This window comes from Micropterus salmoides, unplaced genomic scaffold (assembly GCF_014851395.1).
Source record: "Micropterus salmoides isolate LMB-PRFRI ecotype aquatic unplaced genomic scaffold, ASM1485139v1 Ms_hic_scaffold_10, whole genome shotgun sequence".
NCBI lineage: Eukaryota > Metazoa > Chordata > Actinopteri > Centrarchiformes > Centrarchidae > Micropterus > Micropterus salmoides.
The window spans coordinates 13,056,929-13,080,521 of record NW_024040041.1 but is presented as its reverse complement, the minus strand read 5'-3'; the positions used below and the strand labels follow the sequence as shown (position 1 = coordinate 13,080,521).

At 41.7% G+C, this 23,593-nt stretch overlaps 1 protein-coding gene across 2 annotated transcripts; it reads right to left on the bottom strand.

The window, feature by feature from the left end:
- Positions 1-129: 129 nt before the first annotated feature.
- On the bottom strand, positions 130-23,181 carry atp2a1 (ATPase sarcoplasmic/endoplasmic reticulum Ca2+ transporting 1). 2 transcript variants are annotated; one of them, XM_038696950.1, is made up of 26 exons: positions 23,043-23,181; positions 22,797-22,933; positions 21,478-21,495; positions 20,853-20,935; positions 18,408-18,512; positions 17,313-17,451; positions 15,842-15,922; positions 15,658-15,743; positions 14,956-15,111; positions 14,728-14,869; positions 13,303-13,469; positions 13,082-13,170; positions 12,873-12,975; positions 12,627-12,758; positions 12,410-12,535; positions 11,564-11,782; positions 11,321-11,432; positions 9,469-9,692; positions 9,139-9,359; positions 5,930-6,132; positions 5,346-5,431; positions 5,058-5,191; positions 4,126-4,243; positions 2,590-2,707; positions 1,638-1,682; positions 130-427 (listed from the first exon to the last, which is right to left on the bottom strand). In XM_038696950.1, the coding sequence occupies exons 2-25, from the start codon at positions 22,912-22,914 to the stop codon at positions 1,678-1,680; spliced, it is 2,985 nt and encodes a 994-aa protein (XP_038552878.1). In that variant the 5' UTR covers positions 22,915-22,933; positions 23,043-23,181; the 3' UTR covers positions 130-427; positions 1,638-1,677. The 2 variants fall into 2 exon arrangements, with proteins under 2 accessions (XP_038552878.1, XP_038552871.1); XM_038696943.1 differs by lacking the exon at positions 1,638-1,682.
- Positions 23,182-23,593: the final 412 nt, after the last annotated feature.

Sequence of the window (23,593 nt, the reverse complement as noted above, 5' to 3'; positions counted from 1 at the left end):
ATGTTAATGCTACACAGCCGTAGAGACACACTGGGTTTACGGGTTATTGATTACATTATAGTTCCTGTTGTGCTCATACAGAACCTTGATTAAGGTCAGGAAATGGTGCTAAACACTGACACCCAAGTCTGATGATTTCTTTAATACATATCTTTATTCTTTAAGAATAGAATCAACACAATAGTTTTAATAACTCTTCTTACCTATATATTAACTTCAGTACATACACAGAAAAAATATTTTGCAGCATTCTTGGTGTATTTTCAGATGGCTGTTTTCTTCTGTATTCATGCCACTTGCTGTTTTGATCAGGTCAAGTGACTTTTGGCAGCTCTCTCTGGGGAGCGCTCAGCCTTTTCTCTCCACCCTGAGTCTCCGCTCTCTCTGCTTCAGCCGCTCTCCGTCACACTTTACCGCTAGACTTTCCCTGGATAGGAAAATGCGAGCTTGTCAGTTGTATGGTAATGACATTGTGCTGAGGTTAAGTAAAAGCATTATGAGCGAATAGTCCACTAACAAATAACAATAATTTGTTTAAAGGAATATTTTTTGGAACAGTTTGGGGGGGAAAAAAAAGAAGTTTACTTGTAGCCAATATCCGGCTAGTTTAGCTTAGCGTGGCTAAACAGCTAGCCTGTCCTGTTCAAACAACTCTGAAAAAGCTTGTTAAAGATGTTTTTAAATTTGTACCAAAACCAGCATTGGTTCAAGAAATGGTTTGATGCAACAGCAGAAAAACAATAAATTGGTGTTTAAACACGTTTTTGAAAGAAATAACTTTACATACATGAATTAAACAAACCAGGTTACCTATAATGTGTTAATTAGTGAGTGTTAGGGGTGCTGGTTGCTACCTTTTGTACAGAGACAGGCTGCTGTTTCCAGCATTGATGTATTCACTTGGCAAGAAAGCGAACTAACTAACTTAGTAATTTCCCAAATTTACATCTTATATAGGCCAACTTATTTTAGTCCGTTATTGAGCAGTGTCACATAGTGGGAAAAATATTGCACTTTTCAAATGTATTAGCTAAACTACAATATAAAATGCAATTTCAGTTAAAATCAATAGAAAACATCCACACCTTGTGACAGTGACAGGTGAGAAAATCTAAATGTTGAAGCATTTTTTTTATGTGAGCAATGTCCAAAATAATGATTTCAAGGCTGCTTGGGTGCCTCTTATGATCACAACAGCAAGCGAGCTACATGTGTCTGAGAAATAATACAACATAATCCATTTTGATTATGTTTTACCTTGCTACCAAATTGCACAATATTAGTTTGATTACAGTAAATGCATAGTTAAAGCAGGATAGTATTTTACTTTCAGAGGATCTACAAGCTACTTCAAACAAGTAACATAACTTTTCAAGCTTCCAACAATAAACCCCAGCTATGTAATACTATATAGTATGCGGAGACCAATTACTTGCACAGCCAACCAAACTGATCACAGCTACACTCAGGATTCAAATGTATTAGGCCGGAAACATTTGCAAGACAGACAAAATCAACAAAACACACACACATAACAGACATTTTTTCTTTGACAGAGTAACTTAAACATGTATAATACCCAGCAAGACGTGCATGATGCAGCGTGCTTAAGCCTTTAGCATCAGTCAGGGGAATACCTTGTTTTGTTACGGGGGTATGGAGGAGGGGGAAACAGGTTTAGGCTGGATTGTCAGAGAGGGAACGGTGAAAAAGAGCATCCAAGGAGAGGATAATTAGATAAATGTCATCAGAGTCAACAGAGATTAGAGGAAAGAGGGTGGGAGATAATTAAAACTATAAGGAAAAAGGAAAGAGATTAAAACAACAGTTAAAATACATTAAATGGCATTTAATTGGGAAGTAACTTATTCCATTAATCAATCATATATTCCTTAAAAACCGATGTAAAAGGAGACGGTGGCATAAGTTCAGGTTGAAATGTTAAAGGAGAGGGATGAAACCATGTGTTCTTAACATTTGTACACGTGGTGTATATTTTAATAGTAGGTCTGGCATCTGAATAGAAGGATGTGTACACATTTATAGCCCAAGCATGAGCCGACTCCCACATAGTGCTGCATTGTATTTAACACAAATGCACGAGAGTTGAAGAAACATTATTTAGACTGTGTTATCATATTTCAGTTCAGTAAGAACATAAGGTTCTGGTGCACAAGCCCATTGTCTTCATTACACATTACTCATCAACGTGATGTACTGTAATGAGAGTGATTTCTGTATTCTCCAAGTGTTGGAGCCTAATTTATTGTTTTATAGTAGCTGACTCATAACTGCTGCACCTCTAACAGTTCCTATAAAATGTTTCACAAAATTAAATATGCACGATATGCACCAGAGGGATTAATGTAAGCTTTTAAAATGGAAACTCTGTATGCAGTTTATTTGCCAGATTACATGAAAATCATCCCAGCTTTACCCTGAGTGTGTTGAAGCAGCACACACACCAATGAATGATAATGTGACCAGCACCTGTCATGCCCAAATCCCCTCCAAGTATTTTTTACACACTATGAACCACCCTGATAATAATAAAAGAAAAATGGAGATCAGGTCACATGTTTATCTTACCCTCCAGGTATGTGCGAGCCACAAACTTGAGAAGCTCATCAATGAGGATGACGGGGAAGGAGAGCTTCAACACCATCATCCACTGTTCAACGTTCAAGTGGGTAAGCTTGAAGATCATCTGTGGACGAGAGCAGCACTGTGTTAAAGATGCCAAGACGCACAACTTCTAGTAAGAAGCAGCTGTATATTAATTATACAGACACTATTAACATTAGTGCTAATGATCAGTTTAAATGTCTGTATTATTCTGTGTATTATTATTGTGTTTGTTACTGTGACCACTTGAGATCAATGAACATCAGATCCAATTCATGATCATTGCTTCAGTTTGGTCTCTTAAACTTATTCAAATGCCGCTTTCCAGACTGCTTGAAACTGGGAAATGTCCAATTTGAAACATCTTACTTTCAACCTCAAAGCTTTCCAGGTGCATGGTGATGCCTGACGCCGATAGTGAACGAAAAACATGGCTGACAGTGACAAACTCTCAAGTGTACACCCAGTGGCATCCTCAGCACTGCCTTGGTTTAGTGTAACCAGCTACCTAGCAACATATTTCTACATCAATTTACACACATTTTTTACTATATGATAGTATTTATACTTTTTTTTTCAAACATGCTTTAAATATGGAACGGCAGCATTATGCTGTAACTGGGAACTGGGAAATTTCTGACCTCCGACTAGAAAAAGTACTATGGAACGTCAGATTTCCTACTCTGAGAAACTCTGAGAGAAAATATGTACCCCGACGTCACACAACAATGGTAGCTCCCATGGAAGCACACATTGTAAATGGTAAAGCATAAAGTAAAAGGCAAAGTAAAGTATTAAATTAAAATAATACATACTAGTAGTATCAAATAGTGAAACTTGTTCTGCATTGATGTAGACATATTTTGTCAATGTTATTAGGTAGCTGGTAACAGTAAACGATCTCTGAAAGTCATCTTCTCTACCCAAAGGTTATCCAGGAAAATGTTGAAAATGTCCAGAAACGTGAAAACATTTGGAAATATAGCAACTTTTGCTGACTTTTGAGGATTACCAACTGATGTAGCTAGAAGGATACACAGTTAACGAGTAACGTTTAATTAATGTACAGTAACATACAATCTTACTTCTTTGTGGAGTCGCCCCCTGCAGGCCATTAGAAAGAATGCAGGTTTAAAGCACTTTTTCATTGGCTTCACTTTTCAGAACCGGAGGTTCCTACTTGGATTTATTTCAACAATAAATAACATATTCCACTGAAAGTATTCTCTGAAAGGTTTTGTTAGATAATGTTCTTCACCCAGAATTGTGCAAAGACATTCAGAAACAGTTGCACCCATTAAGGAATTCACAAAGGCCACGCAAAGCTGAGCAGCTGGTTTGTTTGTGTGCCACCTTAAATGCCACCTATGTTAGTAATTTGGGGCAACTGAGCGCTGCATTGTCTGTAAACCATGAGATTGTGAGAGAGAGCATGGTGTGTGTGACGGAGGAGTGGAGGGAGATGGATGTTTGTTTTGTAGTGCAGGAGGCCAGACTTACGGGCAGGGGGTCGACGTAGATGATCATGAAGTGAAGGGACATGGAGAGGGTCATGGCGGCCACCAGCCAGCCGTTGCTCCAGGGGGGCATGCGCATCAGGGACTGGTTCTCAGACAAGCTGGGGTGTGGGTAGGAGGAGGAAGGTGGGGTTGGATGGGGAGGCGGAGGGGTACGTTAATGCAGACTGAAAATATTCAAGGTCATATGAGTGTGTGTGTTGAAGTGAATGTATGAAAAAAAATGTGTATGTATATGAGCCCTGATACATATGTGGTAAATACTGAAGGAAGATGTCCTCATATTGTGTATCGTGTGTATTGTTATAATCAGAATCATAGTTGCAGTACCATCCTTTTTTTGTTTAGGTCTGATTAAACAAGTTGTTCCTTCAATACCACAGTGTAAAAATACACTGTACAAGTAAAAGTTCAGCAGCAATACATAAGTAGGATCAGCAAAATGCATTCAAACTAACAATACTCAATACAGAAAAATGGCTCCCATGTTCTTCCACCACTGAGTAAACTACGTAGCAGTTAAAGAAGTATTTAAGTAAAAGTACCAATACAACAATTGACATGACATTATTGGATTGTAATTACCAGTCCATTAATATGTAAGCAGTATTTTACTATTTGCTAATTAAGATGGAGCTAGTTCTAACTTTTTCTATTGAAGATAAAGTAGTTCAGTTCTTTCCAACCTTGCGGTCAGACCCCCTCCTAAAGAGTCACAGGATAAACTGGGGGGGGGGGGGGGGGGATTAACAGGGTAGCAAATTCTCCAATATTTGCTTTTTTGGCAAAATATTTCATAATTTGGATTTGAAAGTCCAGTTCTTGAGTAAATGTTCTTAGTTACTTTCACCACTAGGGACAATATCATCTATTGTTATTGTGTTGACGTTTAGTTCGTTCACAGTGCAGTCAGACCTGTTCAGAGCATTGCACATCTCGATGGTGACCAGCACAGACAGAGCCATGGTCATTGGAGGGGCTGCCTCAAACACCTCGCAGTGGATGCCTTCAAAGTCCTCGTTATCCTCACTGCACTGCATGAAGTGTGACTGGCAGGGAAGACAGAAAAACAAACTGGTATTCACTTAAGTCTGACACAATCTCTGAGGAGCTTAGTTACACGCTGTGAGATGATACCGCAGATGCATAATTTGTAGGAAAAGTTAACAATTAACGAATGACTAAATAATGTTAAATACTAACCAGCTGGTGGAAGGTGATCATTGGTCCTTCGTCACAGTATAAGAACCACCAGGCAGCTGCTGCGACAGTGGCAGCACCAACGTAGCCTGGAACAGATATTACCGTGTTAAATAAGAAAGTCCTTCATCCAAAGAAAGAAACTATTTATTCAAGGAACCTGTGACAGCAGTTCAAAACTAAAAATCATGAATAAACCTGTGGATGTTACATGTATAACTTCTGCCAGAGAGTTTTGATGACGTTGTTAAAGAAACCAGTGTTCATTTGCATACTCAGAGTTCTTGAGATGAAATTTACAGCTGCATTTGTGAACATTTGATTCTCATGTGGCTGTGGTGTTCTTTCAAAAGACCAGATTGTCACAAGTCGTTGGAGGCCGTTTTAGACAAACTAAAAAGGAAATTGCAGTGCTTCAACCACTATGGGATGAAGGATTTATTGGCGGTATCAGTAAGTATCAAACCAAATCAAAGTGTGACGACAGGACAGATTCAGATCATAGATAATATGTCCATGTTCCTGCACTCAAGTGCTTCATAAGATCGTAAGACAGAGAGAGAGTGAGAGAACATAATGTGCTGTACCTCCAATGGCCATATATCTGAAGAAGAGCCAGCCAGAGATGAGGGGCTCTTTGGGGGAGCGGGGTGCCTTGCCCATGATGTCTAGATCTGGAGGGTTGAAGCCCAGAGCTGTGGCAGGCAGACCGTCAGTCACAAGGTTGACCCACAGCAGCTGGACGGGGATCAGAGCCTCAGGCAGACCCAGGGCAGCAGTCAGGAAGATACTTAAGGAGAAAGTGTGGGAAATAATTTTCTTAGTTCAACACTGTCCCTCTTCTTATCTGTCTAGATATGATTGTGTGAGGGTGTTGGTGATTTCAGTGTGTTCATGTCTGGATACCAACCCAAGATTTGGCTATACTATTCTATTTGTTTTCAATTGTGGTAGAGATTCATTGGTGCTTTTCATATCTACAGGGGGATTGGAAAATCTATTGATACCTTTTGCTGCCATCTTCACAGGCAAAGTGGCAGCTGTAACAAGCAAATTCTCTAAATCTCTCAAAATCAACCATTCTATTCCCGCCCTGGTCAGCTCCCACTGTGTGAACACGGCACAGGATCATACAATCATGTAGCAGTCCTTATACATGTCTCCCTCCAAGGGAAATGGCTCAAAAGGCTCAACACCAAGGCTAACATGTAGCAGTCCTGCTATATCTTTTGCTCTTCCCTCCCAGGTCAATGGCACTTCACTCTCCTCGTTTACTCCTCTCACAGAGAACGAAGTATCAGAACTCCTGACCCATAGCCGTCCCACTACATGCCCACAGGACCCGATTCCTATGAATCTCCTCCAAGCCATATCTCCTTCTGTGGTCCCGGCAATCACTCATGTGATAAATACTTCTCTGGCTTCAGGAACCTTCCCGACCACTTTCAAAAGGGCTCGGGTTAAACCCTTGCTCGAAAAGCCCTCACTCGACCCAACTCAAGTTGAGAACTATCGGCCAGTTTCTCTTCTGCCTCCACTGGCAACCCATGGCCTCCAGAATCAGATTCAGGTCACTAATGCTTGCATACAGAGTTACTACAGGATCTGCACCTATCTACCTCAGCTCCATAATACAAGTTTACGTTCCTTCTTGGCCACTAGGCTCTTCTAACGAATGCCGCCCGGCTCTGCCATCCCTTCACACAAAGCAATCCCAGTCCCGGCTGTTCTCATCTGTGACACCACGATGGTGGAACGAGCTACCACACGCCATCAGAGCAGGGGCTTGAAAAGCCCTCTCTAACTTCAAGAAGCTCTTGAAAACTCATCTCTTCTGAGAACACTTCCTCTTATAACACCTCTAACAACTCCTAACCTCTAACATTCCTGTGCTCTTCTTTTCTATCCCCTTACAGTTATCTTGTATTGATTGCACTTTTTTGTTAACTCTCACTTCTTTCCCTAGGTATTTACCCCATTGAAACGATATGTGGTATTAGCACTTACTAGTATTTATTGTCAGTTGTAGATCTTGTACTGTATTTGATGCTTTGTTGATGCTTGTATGTTGTTTCTCAAATGTAAGTCACTTTGGATAAAAGCATCTGCCAGTAATATACAGGGCAGTGACACAGCAGGTAAAGCACAGGTGTAAATAAAACAATTAATGATGGCTGCTTTGGTTTCAGGGTCCTGCAGCCTGTTGCACCAGCTTTGTCTAAGTTCAAACTTTGCCTATTTATAATGTAAATTATTACCAAGTTGTGATTGACGCATTGCTAAAATCAAAGCGTTTGCACCACATATATAAGTTACAACATAATTCTAAGTAACAACTAAATAGATATACATGCCCCAGAGTAGGTGTAAATCATAAAATGTCACAGAATTATACCCAATAAAGGTAAAACAGATGTTTTTCTGACCCACAGCATTTTTCATCATTAATTGCATGTAATTTTGCACCACAGTAATCCAGTATGTAACTCATTGATCATTGATTGGCAACTTGCCGTAGTTATGACTTTAAGTCTAAATAAATGAAGTTATGCCCCAAGTAGTCGTGGTGTTACCAATTTTTGTAGCTGATTTAGTTACAAACTAGCTAGTAGTTACAAAGACTTTAGTCTTGACTTTAAGCCCTAACTTAACTTAAGCACTGTTGGTGCAACCCGGTGCTGGTATTGTGCCTGCTGTCTGTCATCGCTTACTGGAACTCTTGGAGGAAGGGAGCCATTGTGATCTTTCCCTATGACAAGTGAAAAACGTTACATGGTTTAATTTTCAAAAAACAACATATTTTTGTCATACTGCACATTGCTGCAGCTCCTCTTTTCAACCTGTGTGTTGAAGGCTTCGTTTTAGCAATGGAGTGACACATCTTGCCTCTAAGTGATCTTTGTTGGGAGTTGCACGTGCGCAGTTCCTAGTTGAGGACCACTAGCCAATCAAAAGCAGAGAAGGGTGGGTCAGTGAGAACCAACTTAGTAAAATGGACTGGAGCAAGAGTTTCAGAGTGGTGAGTTATTAATCTGTAACAAATGTATCTTTCATCCATAAAGTTTTAACCGAGCTCTGTCTCTACATCACAGTAAAAACATATCCATTGACTGCCTGGAGGGTAGCTAGTGTTTGGACGGGAGAAGAGGTGTGTGCTGCAGCTCAGTGTTTTTCCACGGGTGTTTTTGAGGCTGTGTCAGACTAGCCGCTTGGCGAGCGTTATATGAGGCGCATTTCGCTTGAAAGGGAAACAGCTGGACTACAAACGAGCTGTTTTCAGGCAGTTCAGAGCAGTGTTTTCTGTGGGAGATGGGAACTCCCTTTGGGGTGGACTTTGGGCTTTTTCACTTTGCAAACTATATTAAATGCACAAAAAAAGACACATAACTCAATAAAGGAGAGAGAAAAAGCCAAAAAGCATAATATGACTTATTTAAAAAAAAAAATGTATGCCTACTTTTGATAATTAGATAAATAATGAATAATACACAAGAAAATAAAGCAAATTGCTGAAGGAAAGGCTGTTCGTGGCTGTGAAGGTCACAGGTGTTGATTAAATTCACTGCTTATGTATGATGCATATGCATTTTTGAAAGTGTTTTTGATGAAATTTCCTTTCACGAGTCACTCTGTCAGTGCTTTCCACTTTGGACCGACATTTATTATCTCTTTGTCTTATATCATTGTTATTTTTGAGAGTTCTCCTCTTTCCACATTACACTGTAGTGTTTGTGAATGGTACATTTCCCCATTTTTAGACCTCATCTCTCCATCTACACAAGTTACGTGTACTCACCAGACAACCTCGCCTACATTGGAGGAGATGAGGTAGCGGATGAACTGCTTCATGTTGTTGTAAATGGCTCTGCCCTCCTCAACGGCAGACACAATGGAAGAGAAGTTGTCGTCAGCCAGGACCATTTCAGAGGCAGACTTGGCAACGGCAGTGCCAGAGCCCATGGCGATGCCAATCTCCGCCTTCTTCAAGGCAGGGGCATCGTTCACTCCATCACCGGTCTTGGTGAAGGGTAGAAGGGAAATGAAGAGGAATAATGTGTTAAACTGAGAGTCAAATTGTTTCATTCAATTTTAAGCACAAGGGACTCAACAAGTCCTTTCTTCTCACCATGGCAGTAATCTCATCAAAGCCTTGCAGGAACTCAACGATCTTAGACTTGTGGGACGGTTCCACTCTGGCAAAGCAGCCAGCATTTCGGACAGCAGTCTTCTGATCATATAGAGAGAGGTCATCAAACTCACGACCAGTGAAGGCTTTGCCAGTGACATCCTCATCCTCTGAGAAGATGCCAATGCGACGGCAGATGGCCACAGCTGTGCCTTTGTTGTCACCTGGGGGGACAGAAATGTTTCTGTTAGGCTTGATTTGTTATACAATGAGATTTAAACACTGAGTATAGGAGTCACATCTACTAATTTCATCCAAAAGGCACTGTTTTCATGCTCACTGTTCACTCCAACCTGTCCAACCTGTGATTGCTATAAGTTCGATTTGTCCCCCCAAACTCAAAATGTAATTTGTTTGGTCTTTGTTTGAATATCATTGAGCCCCTCCTGGACCCAAATATAATTATTTGAACTGGGTGAAAACATTGCATGCAACATATATACAAATGGAATTCCAAAAATGTTGCAGGTAAAATGATAAATCCCCTTACAATACATTTTGTGAATAACTGATGTAAACTTGCAGATTATTTGGTCAACAAACTACGGTGGCCCTGAAGTGCAAACCACAACAGCATTTCGCTGCAACACAACTGCAATTCCCCACAACACTACAGCAATTCGCCACAACAGGAATTCGCCACAACACTACAGCAAATAGCTACAACACTACAGCAAATAGCCACAACACGACAGCATTCTGCCACAACACTACAGCAAATCGCCACAACACGACTGCAAATTGCCACAACACGACCACAAATTTCCACATCACTACTGCAATTCACTACAACACCAAAGCATTGGTGAGACTGAAACGGAAAGGGTAGATACTGCAGTAGATTAGCAGCCAGACACAGATGCTTTACAAAATGACGGACAGAGATGGGCAACCAATCAGGACGAGGATCAGTGTCAAATACGTATCTACCCTCTCCTTTTCTGTCTCACCAATGCTGTGGTGTTGTGGCGAATTGCTGTCGTGCTGTGGCGATTTGCAGTAGTGTTGTAGCAAATTGCTGTCGTGTTGTGGTGAAATGCTGTCGTGTTGTGGCGAATTGTTGTTGCTCATGCTCCTTCAGTTTTTGATAGCAGGATATTCATACCCTGCATGAAAAAAGAATAACTAATTTAGAGAAATTTGTACAGGGAGGACATGTCCATCCATAGTCAACCGCTCATCCTGTGTACAGGGTCGCGGGGGGCTGGAGCCAATCCCAGCTTACATCGGGCAAAAGGTGGTCACCAGTCCACACAGAGACAAACAACCAGTCACACCTAAGGACAATTTTGGAGACACCAATTAACCTAGCCTGCATATCATAGGATGGTGGGAGGAAGCCGGAGCACCCCGAGGGAACCCACGTGGACATGGGGAGAACATGCAAACTCCACACAGAAAGGTCAGGGCAACCAGGGTTTGAACCCACAACCTTCTGGCTGTGAGGCGACAGTGCCACTGCAACACCGTGCAAATATATCTTAGAAATCACTTTCTAATAAGATTTTGTTCATATCTTCTTACAATATCTCCAACTAAAGAATTTCTTCAGGAATAACACTGGTGATCATCATCATTGGTACTGGAAATATATGTGAAGACAGTATTTGTGCAACCATTAATTTGAGGTTCAGAATTTTTCACTACAATTTTCTTCACTGGCTCTATCTCAGAAGTTACATAAATACAGTGCAATATCTGGAACTACAGCGACAGAGGGTGCTGTCATGAAACAAATTCTGTATTGTCAAAAGAAATTGCAAAAAATACTGAATATAATACATGTACTGACCAGTGATCATGATGACACGTATGCCAGCAGCCTTGCACAGCTCAATGGAACCCACAACTTCTTTCCGAGGAGGGTCGAGCATGCCAACACAGCCCACGAAAGTCAAGTCAGTCTGGAGAGACAAAGAAAGCAAAAGGTTTAGTGTCCTTTGGAGCTACTTTCAAGCAGGACAGCAACTACTGCAGTATTATCCTTTTCTTTAATTTCGCCTTAATGCGTCTGTATCCGTCCTCAGTCACCCACCTCATATTCTACAAACTTGGTGGAGTCCTCCAGCTTCATCTCCTCCTTTCTCAAAGGTGAGTCGCAGGTGGCCAGTGCCAAACAGCGGAGGGTGTCGCGCCCGGTGCCCCACTCTTTGATGACTGACATGATGTGGTCTTTGACTGGGCCAGTCAGGGGTACACGAGTGGTGCCCACACGAATGTACGTGCAACGGTCAATGACACCTTCTGGAGCACCCTGTTGACACAGTTTTGAATGTTGAACTTTATCTTGGATGGCTGTTTTATTATCATGTCATTTCTATTCTGAGAGAAAGAAATATGGTAACGCTTCCTATGAAGGTCATCGCTATATGACTTATGCATATATTTATAACACGATATAATGACAATGAGTGATTATAACAACTGTTATAATGTCTTATGGACGCATCATATCGTGTTATAAATATATGCATAAGTCATTATAGTGATGACGTTCATAGAAAGTGTTACCAGAAAGATTTTATTTTGCGAGCCGTAAGGCTCTAGGGATGGCAGTGTTGGTTAGTTGGTCCACCGCTTTGGTCTAGACTGTAATATCTCAACATCTATTAGGTAACTTTTGTTATGAATTGGCGCTATGCAAATAAAATTTAATTGAATTAATACACTAAGAGGGTGAACATGGTTCACATTATTCCTAAACATCAGCATGTTAGCATTGTCATTGGGAGCTGCAATTTCAGCATTTAGCTCAAAGCATTTCTGATCCTGAGTACATCCTCACAGAGCTGCTAGTAAGGCTGTTGATTTGTAGTCTTGTTGTCTGCTTTTGGCTTAATGGAGTGTTTTGTATACTGTATGTTCTGTGTCATACACTTACTTTGACAAACATCTTGTTTCCTACAGGAGCTTTGGCGGACTTGGCAGGAGAGCAGTAAACTGACATGGACTTCCTGTCTCTGGAGAACTCCAGGGTGAACTCCTTCCTCATCAGCTGCTTGATCACCTGTTAGAAAATAAAGTGAAAGTTCCCTTTGACCACTTTGAGACTGTCGAAAATCACATTTTGCCCATATTGGAATATTTTGTGGACTTACAGCACAACACGCATTTGCCCTTTCCACCTTGGACAGGCCACGCACTTCAGTGTTGAACACATTCATCTTCTCCACCAAACAGCACAGGGCTGTTTCAGTGGCCTCACCCACTTTCTCATAAATACCCTTGGACTGCATTATGAAAAAATAAGACAGAAAGAAAGTACATTTTAAATTGTTAGTGTGGTATGTGTATACTTAAATGTCATAAACGTTAACGTAAAATGTCCTGAATACTCTGCAGACCTCGTTGTAGTCCAGAGAAGAGTCATTGCACAGAGCACAGATGGTAGCCAGCTCAACCAGTCCGTCATACTGTCCGCACTTTGTAGACACTCCATTCCTTGTACTAGTGAAAAAAGATTGACAAAATATTTTGTCAACATCCGTCCAAGAATGCATTATGGTGTTCACATGGTCTTATAACATTATCTTTGAACTCTTTTAACACTTACACTTCTCCTTCTGGGGTGTACTTTGAGCCAGAGATGTCAAACTGACCAAGGGAAACACCGTCACCGTCGACTTTATCAATGATGAACATCTGCATGGAAACAAACACAATTCCTGAATTAGATCTGCTCTCATTTGTAGTCAGCAGCAGACTTTCTGAATTGGAAAATAATGTGAGTATCTTTGTCCATGTGTGACCTTGCACATGTGAGTATGAACCTACCTTAGTTACACACATCTGGTTGGTGGTGAGGGTACCGGTCTTGTCAGAGCAGATGACTGAGGTGCAGCCCAGGGTCTCCACAGAGGGCAGGCTTCTGACAATGGCGTTCTTCTTGGCCATACGACGTGTTCCCAGAGCCAGGCAGGTGGTGATGACGGCTGGCAGGCCTGCGATGGATGGAGAGACAGGTTAGGCAGAGAGGTATTGAATGAAATACGCAGTTATTGCTTTCAAACAGTTGGGAAGGTGGACTAAACATTAAGAGGAACTTCTTGAGCCAAAGAACCACGCAACAAAAAACAATGATCTGGTATTTATGTTTAAAACCACCAGGACTTCAGGGACTCTGCCACTGGGCAGGCTGACAATAGTGCTGGTCTCTACGTAGCCGTTCACACATCAGCTGGAGTACTCCCAAACTACTGTGTTCTCCGAGGTATTCCTGTTGGAGGGGGCTGCTGCAAGCCACTCAGTCAGATCTGTGTTCAGATTCTTGGCAGAAATCAACTCTCGCAGTGGTGCAGTGAAGGTCTGGAGAGTGTCCAGTTTAGTGACATTATGTGGCATCTGTTTGCAGATGATGCTGTCCTTTTGACATCATCACAATGTAGACTCTGATGAGCATTGGCAGAGTGTGTAGCTGACTGTGGTGTGATGGGGAGGAATGTGGGCACCTCCAAATCTCAGACTGTATCTGTCCCAGAATATTTATTAGGTAGGCCTACCATTGAGGCGGCAGACAATTAGCTGTTTCAAGTGTAGGAGTTTGATGATTTTTAGGGCCCTAATCACAACAGATGGGTTTGCAAGCTCTTGATTTATCAACCAATTGTCTTTCTAACTTTCATCTATTCTTGGAGTTGTGTTGAGACCAAAAGAATTAGATCAAGAAGACAACAGTTGTTTGGCTTCCTGTCTATGACACACAGCTGCTTCTCCAAGTTAAGAGAAACTAGATAAGCTGCTTCTGCACCTGCTAAAAAATATCCTTTAGGAGGATATCAGAAAAAGCTGATTGTCCAACCCTGCCACCAAAAATAAAGGAAAAAAATGAATGAAGGTGGATTTAAGTATTTGTACTATTCTGGGTTGGTGTGTTATGCTAGTAGCGGCTAACACGGCCTTGAGTCTCTAGCCTCAAGCAGGTGATCTGGTCACTACATTTCCAAATGCCAGATTTTTCTTCACTTTTAAACTTTTAGTCTTCAATCCAACCAACACGGACTCAAGTGATGTCACAAATCGGTGGAGTTTCTCCTTTAATAAAGTGTATAGTACTGTATGAGTTGTAAATCCTAAGCCAATGGCCCTCATCTAATTTTTAATGAACTGGTAGCTACAGCATCACATAGATGAGCTGCACAAGATGAATCTTAGAATGATAATCTTCGATAACCAAATGGAAATGAATCCCTGGGGTTTTACCTTCAGGGATGGCAGCCACAGCCAGAGCCACAGCAATCTTGAAATAGTAGATAGCACCACGGAACCAGGAGCCTCCGTGGACGGGGTCATTGAAATGGCCAATGTTGATTATCCACACAGCCACACAAATGAGGGAGATGACCTGGACAATCACAGGGATGTGTGAGACTGTAGATGTAGCTTTAATATAAACATTTTCAGAAAACCTTTTCATCTGTCCTCACCCACCTTGGAGAGCTGCTCTCCAAACTCGTCCAGTTTCTGCTGCAGAGGGGTCTTCTCCTGCTCAGTGGCAGCCATCTGGTCACGAATTTTACCGATTTCAGTGGCAACGCCAGTTGCAACAACAATACCAGTGGCCTTTCCAGCTGCGATATTGGTGCCCTGAACAGAGTTTTAAGAGAGAGGGAGAAATGTATTAGAAGTTTAGTTGGTCAGTCTGGACAACAGACAAGATATCTCAACAACTATTAGATGAATTGGCACGAAATTTTGTCATGGTCCCAAAAGATGAATCATCCTGACTCCTGATTTTTCATTGTGTAAAAAATGTGATTTGTCAAATAGTTTGTTTTATAATGAAAAATTAGCAAAACTAATGACATTCCCATCAGCCTCCGCTGAGTACAGTAGCCTTATCTTTGGTTAACATCAGCATTAGCATTGCCATTGTGTGAGCATGTTGGTGGCATTAACATAGCTTAAAGCACTGTGGCAAATTGCTAGCCTCACAGAGCTGCTAGATGGTTGCTGCTGTGAAAAATATTTATTTGGTAAAGGAAGTGGGGCAGTTGCACTAAGGCTGAGAAGAAAAATGTTTAGGAGAATGAACAGCAAGGAGAGTTTGTCAGGTCTGATGGAAACAATCAGGTTTAAAAGGAAGAGCCAAGCGATGGCAAAACAGGGCAAGACGCATAAAAAAAGACTCACAGAGAACAGCATGTTCTTCTTGTCCTGGTTGACGGCTCGGAGGTCTGGAACAGCATCAGTGTGCTTGATCACACTGACAGACTCACCTATAAGAGACACAGGTTTTGGGAAGGGTGGTCAGGGAAGGAAGCAGATTTCAAAGACATCTTTTTTTTTGTCTGTTCACCTGTCCTGTGACACGTACCAGTGAGAATGGACTGGTCCACACGCAGGGTTGTTGATTTGATGGAGATGAGCCTGATGTCTGCTGGCACTTTGTCACCAACTGGTGTCCACACAAACACACACACACACACACACACACACACACACACACACACACACACACACACACACACACAGATATGCACACAAAAGTTCAAAATTCAGTCCATTCAGCATTAAATGATTTATTTATATAGCAGCTTTTGCTTTTTGTGCAGAACTACAGTACAAACAGATTCATGTCAATCTAACTGCAGTATTACAGAAGGAAGCAGGAAGGAAGGGAGAGGGGGCAGGGTTGATTGACTGGTTTTAGCACTCTGGATGGATAGTGTTGTTGTTGAAAACTGACACCACAGTCAGAGACAGAGGGAGAGGGAGACCTTGGGGAGATCATGAAATGAAAAGAACAGGTGTACAGCAAACAGAGGGAGAGGGAGAGACAGAGGAGCGAGTCTGGCCGTCGATATTAAGTGTATTTATACTCAAGCTTGTTTTTTTTCTTCCCACAGCAAGTTCCTTCAGTTCCCCTCCACCCCTTTTTTCTGTGACTGCCTTAAAAGGGCCCCTGTTCATTCTCAAGGACATCGGCAGCTATGTACTCTCACACACACACGCATGTGATTCTTTCAAAGTATATGAGCTGATGAGCCGAGAAGCTAAAGGAAACTGAGAAACTTGATTTCATTGTTATGCTAAATTAGAAGTCAGGAAAGAGATCAGGCTGAACACGCAAACTGTAGCTATCTTTTTGTTTTCTAGTGAACTGATCGTGAGTTTGTAAATCGCCATCTAGATTGAAGGTTGAGAAGTCTTGGATAAGCCACAAAGACGACCTCTGGCTTAATTATTAGGATGTGCTACATAGTTAAAGTGTGTCCTCAGTCTTATTATATTCCTAGTATGTAGGATCCACCTTACCATGCATTATACGTATGATTTGACATTTACATACAGATTGAGCCACTCTTTTGCAAGACTTTATCATTGTCAGTTCATTTAAATTTCCCAGTGTCGGCTGCTGCTTCCTTTGCTAACTTGTCTACTGACTAGAAAAGACACAGACCAGAAGCTCCATTTTTAATATTTCCACATAGCTGTGTTGCCTGCATGATCATGAATGTTTGTTTCAGTAAGTTGGCCTATAACTTTAAGTAAATGTATATAGATTGCTTTTTGTCATACAGCAGCTTTTACAAAACACTGAAATTACGGATTGTCTGTGCACTGTCCTTATTTTAACATGCTCTGATGATCTTAACTGTGAGCTGAGACTGTTGTGCTCTTTAGGAGTTGACCACAATGATGTCTCCCACACCAAGATACTCTGTGACCCTGAAGATTGCTGCTGTAGCCAAATTCCTACAGCAATTTCAGTGGCAGAATGCACTTTGAGTAAATACAGCAGGTAAGTCGGGAAAAAGAAAGCCCTCCACTTTTGGGAATCTTACCAGAAACTTCCACTACATCACCAGGAACAATCTCCCTGGCCTTGATTCTCTGCACGCTCTTCCTGTCCGACCGGTAAACCTTCCCCATCTCAGGCTCGTACTCCTTCAGAGCCTCAATGGCACTCTCTGCATTGCGCTCCTGTCGCAGTAATACACACAGAACAAAACATGAAATATGGTCATTTTGGTGCTGTGACCTCTCGGATCATGCCAACTGCAGACAAACTCTGCAAGTGTGTCACCTCTTCTTGTGCACTGTCATATATATGTATATACCCACCACATTCTCAATAACATGCAATGCTGTCCTTAGATGCAATATTCCAGCAATGTATTTTGTCAATATCTCAAAGAAGAACAAACACAATAATACATCACTTGAGTGATTGTTGTGGTTGTTAAATTATGGTTTAAAAAATTATAAATGTTTATGATAATTGTTTGACATTATATCTTCAGTGACTACCACATGTGTTTTGCAGTGTGAGGTTTCTGTCTGCTGAACAACAGGCTGATGTTCTCTTCACTGTGTGATTTCTTCCAAGGCTGCCCTCGACCGCCTCGAAGTGTAAAGCCCAACTGATGCCAGCCGCCCTCCCTCTCTCCATTCTCCCCCATGCCCACCATGTGTGAATCCTTGTACATAGTTTCCAAATGACTGTCGCTGGGTTGATATGAACCCCCCTTCCACATACACACACACACCCTAGGCCTGCGTAACCTGATAGTCCCTCTGTATTTTTACTGTGTGGATTGTATCAAAGCAGACTGCACTTTGAGCATTCAAGGCAGGGCGGGTCCCAGTCCGCCGTTGGCTTACCCTTTCACCTTTTCACCTCTTGCTGACGTCAGGCCACTCATTCTGGATTCCCTTGCACTTCTCAGCCGCTGCTCTGAAAGCAGCGTGTGCTCACAGTAAAGGACACAGACTGCGACCTGAGCAGGCCACTATCATCTGTGATTTATTGTGTGTGACTGTTACTAGGTATAAGAGTATATTTAGGTGTGTGTAAAAGACAGTATTCAGGGACAGGTATGTGTCCTTGTGATTGCAATTGTTCCTGTGTGTGTGTGTGTGTGCGTGTGCTCACTGACCTGCCACACTCCAACGACAGCATTTGCAATGAGGATGAGGAGGATGACGAAGGGTTCGACAAAGGCAGTGACAGTTTCCTCACCTTCTTCAAACCAAGCCAGTACCTGAAAGAGACAGAAAGTAAATATTAGAATGTAAATTAGTAGGCTATTTAATCCCTTTAATCCCTTTATTACTTAATATGGTAAAAACAATCATACACTCATGGACAACATTAGGACTGCAGCCAACACTCATTTTAATTATTACTAATATTACATACAATATTACGTATTATTAATAATTTTTACTATTAATCATTTCGTTTAAGGTGTAAGAGTGTAAGGTGATGTCCAAAGATATCCAATTTACAATCATATAAACAGAGAAAAGCTTCAAGTCCTCACATTTGAAAGGGCAAATAATAGCAAATGTTCAAATATTGCATTTCTGCATCTGTTATTTGCATGCAAATGGGAATGAGAGCCATTGTGACCACTCAAGTCTTCACTTATAAATCACAAACTTTAATCTTTTCATTTTTGCTTAGAGTAATGAAGTATTACTGTTGTAGCCTTTGATACTCTCTATAGTGTCTTGCACCTGTTGCACTTCCTATGTGCGAAATTTTTCCTCTCCAAACCTATAGTCTGACACGTGTGCGCCCCTGTGAACAGGAGACCCACGTTACTAACGCAGGTCTGTTTTGGAAAGGCTTCGTGTTGACATTGACACAGATTAGTTGCAGGCCAGCAGAGCACAGAGCCAACCAGAAAGAGAGAGAAGAGAAGAATCCCGTCCTTATCTTGTAGGATTCAACTTTTCGCTCATCGCCATCATAACCTGCTGTGTGTTACATTAGCCTGCTTTCCATCTCACATCTTTTTCTCCCTCCCTTTCCCAGAAATAGGCTCTGCTGCTCACTCTCCAGTCTGTCTTCACCTTACTTCTCTTCAAACACACAATCGATCTTCAGAAAGAGCGTCAGGTCCTGTCAGCACGTCACAGTGGCAGGACATTCCTCTGTGTATGAATAGGATGACCGTGTATTTGCAGTATTTAGTGTTCTCCCTTTTAGAAACCATACACGACTCTGAATCTATTGCTCTCATTTGTCATTGTAACAAACAATGCCATTGTGCAACCCAATACCCCACCACCCCGCCGCCCTCTATCTCACACTCTCTCCTGCTGCTGCAAGCCATCCCTCGTTCCTTCCATCCCTGACCTTTGTCCAAGGATACAGTTTCTCGTCCTGGCTTGAGACTTTCTTAAAATAAAGCTCCTGCCATGCATATGTGCCCACACACACACTCTCTCTTTCTGCCTTTCTCTTTATCTTGCTCTCTCTATTTCGCACACAGAGCCGCCAGGCCTTCTAAGGCCATAGTAACAGCTGTGCAGGGAGGCCAGAGGGCAGAGATAGAGGATTAAGACAATGTGTCCAGCCTACTCTCCTCCACGAAACTGTTTTGGAGAGAGCAACAGATGAGGGGGAGGAGGCAGAGAGAGAGGGATTCCTTGTGTAAAAGAGAATGAGGACATGGGTCCAAATATAATTTAATAACTCAGCGATGCACATGCTGTGTTTGTGGACCAATGAGTGTGTGTGTGTGTGTAATAACAAAGAAAACAGGAGAGGGGTCAGAGAAGATGCAGTTATTCTCACGTCACTGTCAGGTTCGTTATTGTCCCTGAATGTGCACTTTTGTAATCTGCAATCTTTAATTCCTAGCAGTTTATCAAACCACATTTAGCGACAAGAAATTACCTCTTTTTGTGTTTGTTTTTTGTTTTTCTGTTCTTTGAGCAGCTAATATATGACTTTGTTGCCTCTCAAGCAGCTCTTCCATCGGATTGGTGGTCCCTATGAGCATGTTATGGATGGGTGAGAGCAAGGTCACAACAGTGGTCTATGGGGTGGTGATGGTACAGTGGATAAAACACATGCATCTGGTGTGGGAGACCAGGGTTCAGTTACCACCGCGACCTACTGCGACATCCTCAAATATGTTATTGAGCAAGACACTTAACCCCTAGTTGCTCCAGAGGTGAGTGACCTCTGATATATATAGCAAATGTAAGTCACTTTGGATAAAAGCGTCAGCTGAATGATTAATTATTATTATTAATTTTTGATACCACCTTCCAATTGGTCAACTTCCACATGCTAAACGTAGGGTTTTGATGGGTAGAAACTGTACTGAAATTTCAAAGATACAATCTTGGCTAAAAGCAAAAACAAATTTGAGGTTCAGGCTTCAATTTCTACCATTGATGTTCTTAACATACATTTAATCTATTACAACTATTACAAACTGTTCAGCAATAGTTGTGAACTTTAACTTATATAATGTATTCTTCATTTGTTCTTCTTGTCTTGGCTTTTTTATTTGCCAAGCACTTCATACTCATGGAAAGATGCTGGTCACATCTATTGTTAAGGGGAAAGTGAGCAAACTCACAAAAGAGATGCAGGCGGCCAGCAGTAAGATTCTGACCAACAGGTCCTCAAACTGTTCCACCACCAACTCCCAGATACTCTTTCCTGTTAAAAAAAAAGAAAAATCACATATTCACGGGTGTTGTCATTTGTGTATTTCCTTGGTGTATATGTTAATATATATTTACATATTTACCTGATAAATGGTTACAATACTATGTAATGTAAATTGAATCTCAATAATAAATAAGCTTTTGCATACAAGATAGATTAACCAGTAAGGTTTAAGTAGGAAGAAAACATTGAATGTGATCCATCCAAGGATACATATTTGGTAAGTGGTACTTTATTTTGCTTCAACAACTTCACATTAAGCTATCTTTGTGGTGTTCAAGCTGTCTTAGTATTTAGGACTGTCAGCTGGAAGACCATTAAAATGCAAGTTTGGGTTTACAACAACCAAAACTGAATGGCCTGGTCTGGTGGAACAGAGCAAGAAGCCAATGACAGGTGTCAAATAAACGACGTGTCATCACAGGAAGTGAGGGGACAGGTGTGTCTGTGTGGCACAGTTAAAAGATGCACTCTGATATCAACAGGACATGAATGATTGAAAAGCAGGTGTTTAAGGCGTAAAGTAGACTCACCCTCCTCCGCTGGCAGCTCTGTGGGTGAAGAGAGACAAACAGTATTAATAACGCGTAGCTGCACGCCACGTAAAAAGTTTAAGGAATCAAAACACAACAACCTGAACATCACATTACAGAAACTATAATCTAACATCCATCAATGAACTAAGTGATTAATTAATGTTGCGTAGCAGCTGTTTTGTTCAGGCCTCCTTGTCCCTCTGCCAGTTTATGACACAAATATAGTGACTTTATTAACTGACCTTTACAATGACCCTAACCACTCTGTTGTTCTAGTTTGATGATACGCTGTCAACATCCACTTGTCAGCTGAGATGCTACACACACAAATAGAGTCACAGCAATCTGCTGAGCATGAAATAATGCAACGATAAGACAGTAAAAAGTGAAAGTAAAACAGTAAAAACATTGTTCACAAAGCTGCTTTTGACTTTATACTTTATACTGTGTGTAAGATGCTCTAGTCCAGCAGGTATTTGTTACTAACAGGCCTTTTTAACAGCAGACATTTTGACCTGTCATTGACGGGAAATCATAGGTGTAATTAATAACATTAACGATGGCTCTGTTCCATTTGCTGCAGGTGTCCCAGTTCTAGAAACAGAGCCATCGATTCTAATTTATTACACCTGCGCTTCTTCTGTTATGACAGGTTTACACGGCCTGTATGATGAAGGTAATTTCTTTCATGTCAGAATGGAGACTAAATTTACCCAGTTTGATAACAAAAATCTGAATTCAAGGTCCACTTACAAGCCTTTTTGGGAGCTTTCAGCCACACATTCTGCCTTCCTCAGCAGATGGAAACTACTTACTACTATAACCAAGTAAGTAAGTTGACCTTGAATTGAGCTGTCATGCTTGAATTCAATCAGTGTCGGAATAAACGATAAATACAGAATCTTCAATCTGAACTAAAGCCAGTACCGATTGTCAGAAACCTGAAACTCTTATGCACCTGCTCCACAAACATCACTCCCCCTTTTGTTTCCCTTAATTAGAGCATCAGCGAAAAAGTCACACACAGTGCCAGTTCATTCATCGTCATTCAGTAGTCGTCCCACTACTTCTCCTCCTTCACCTTCTCTTTCTCCTCCTCTTAGTATCTCTGACATTTTATCTTGCTACACCTCTCAGGTAAACTGTGTCTCTGCCATATACAAATAGAGTCACAGCAATCTGTGCCCTCCATTCTCTCTTCCAAACTAAATCCAGTGAAATTACACGTTTGTTCCTCCTCCTGGATTTACTCTTTTCATCCACTCTCCAATGCTCCATCCAACCGTCCATCCATTTTTTTTCTTTCTCTCCCTCACCGTTGAAGCCATATTTGTCCAGGTTTTTCTTAACCTGCTCAGGCGAAAGGCCAATCTCTTCAGTGACGCCAAAGTAGGACAGAACCTCCCCAGACTCTTTGGTGTGCGCGACCTCCATCCTCGCTGAAACGGAGAGGCTTCAGGACAAAAAGATAGAAAACACAGAAAACATTTACATCAGTCTGAGTGGCCCATGCAGCTGGCCTGATACTGAAAGTTAAAACAATTGAGACTTCGTTCACTGACCACTTTCTTGAAGTGTGGGATTAGGATTAAAAACTGGCAACCCCCTGAGTTCACACTTGCTCTCTCTCTAACCCCTCTCTCTCTCTCTCTCTCTCTCTCTGGGCTGTTGCTCTCCTCTCGGAGCCCTGGACTGACAGAAAGTGCAAACCGGCAAACTGTCCTGAAAAGTTTTATACAGATGAAAAGTGGCCTCATTGGTGCTTGCTCACCCTGCACTCACCCCTCATTGGCTGAGAACGTCACAAATAGGTGGAAAGGGATGGCCCTGTGGTAAAGAATAGGCGGGAGGGGGGTGGGGTGGGGGGGCAACAACTGCAGAGGGGTCTGCGGGCCGGCGAGCTGGAAATAAGATGTGCATTAGAAAACATGCATGGTCAGGACAACAAGGAGGGGCATCATAAAGGTTTTCTGAGTGAGAGGTAGGGGACACTGATGAACACATGACAGGGTAATACTTTGTGCATGTGTGTGCACGTGTTTGTGGACTCGGGGACACTCAACAAGTGAATCAATAAAATGTCAAAAATGTCAAAACAATGTATGGTTTTGGT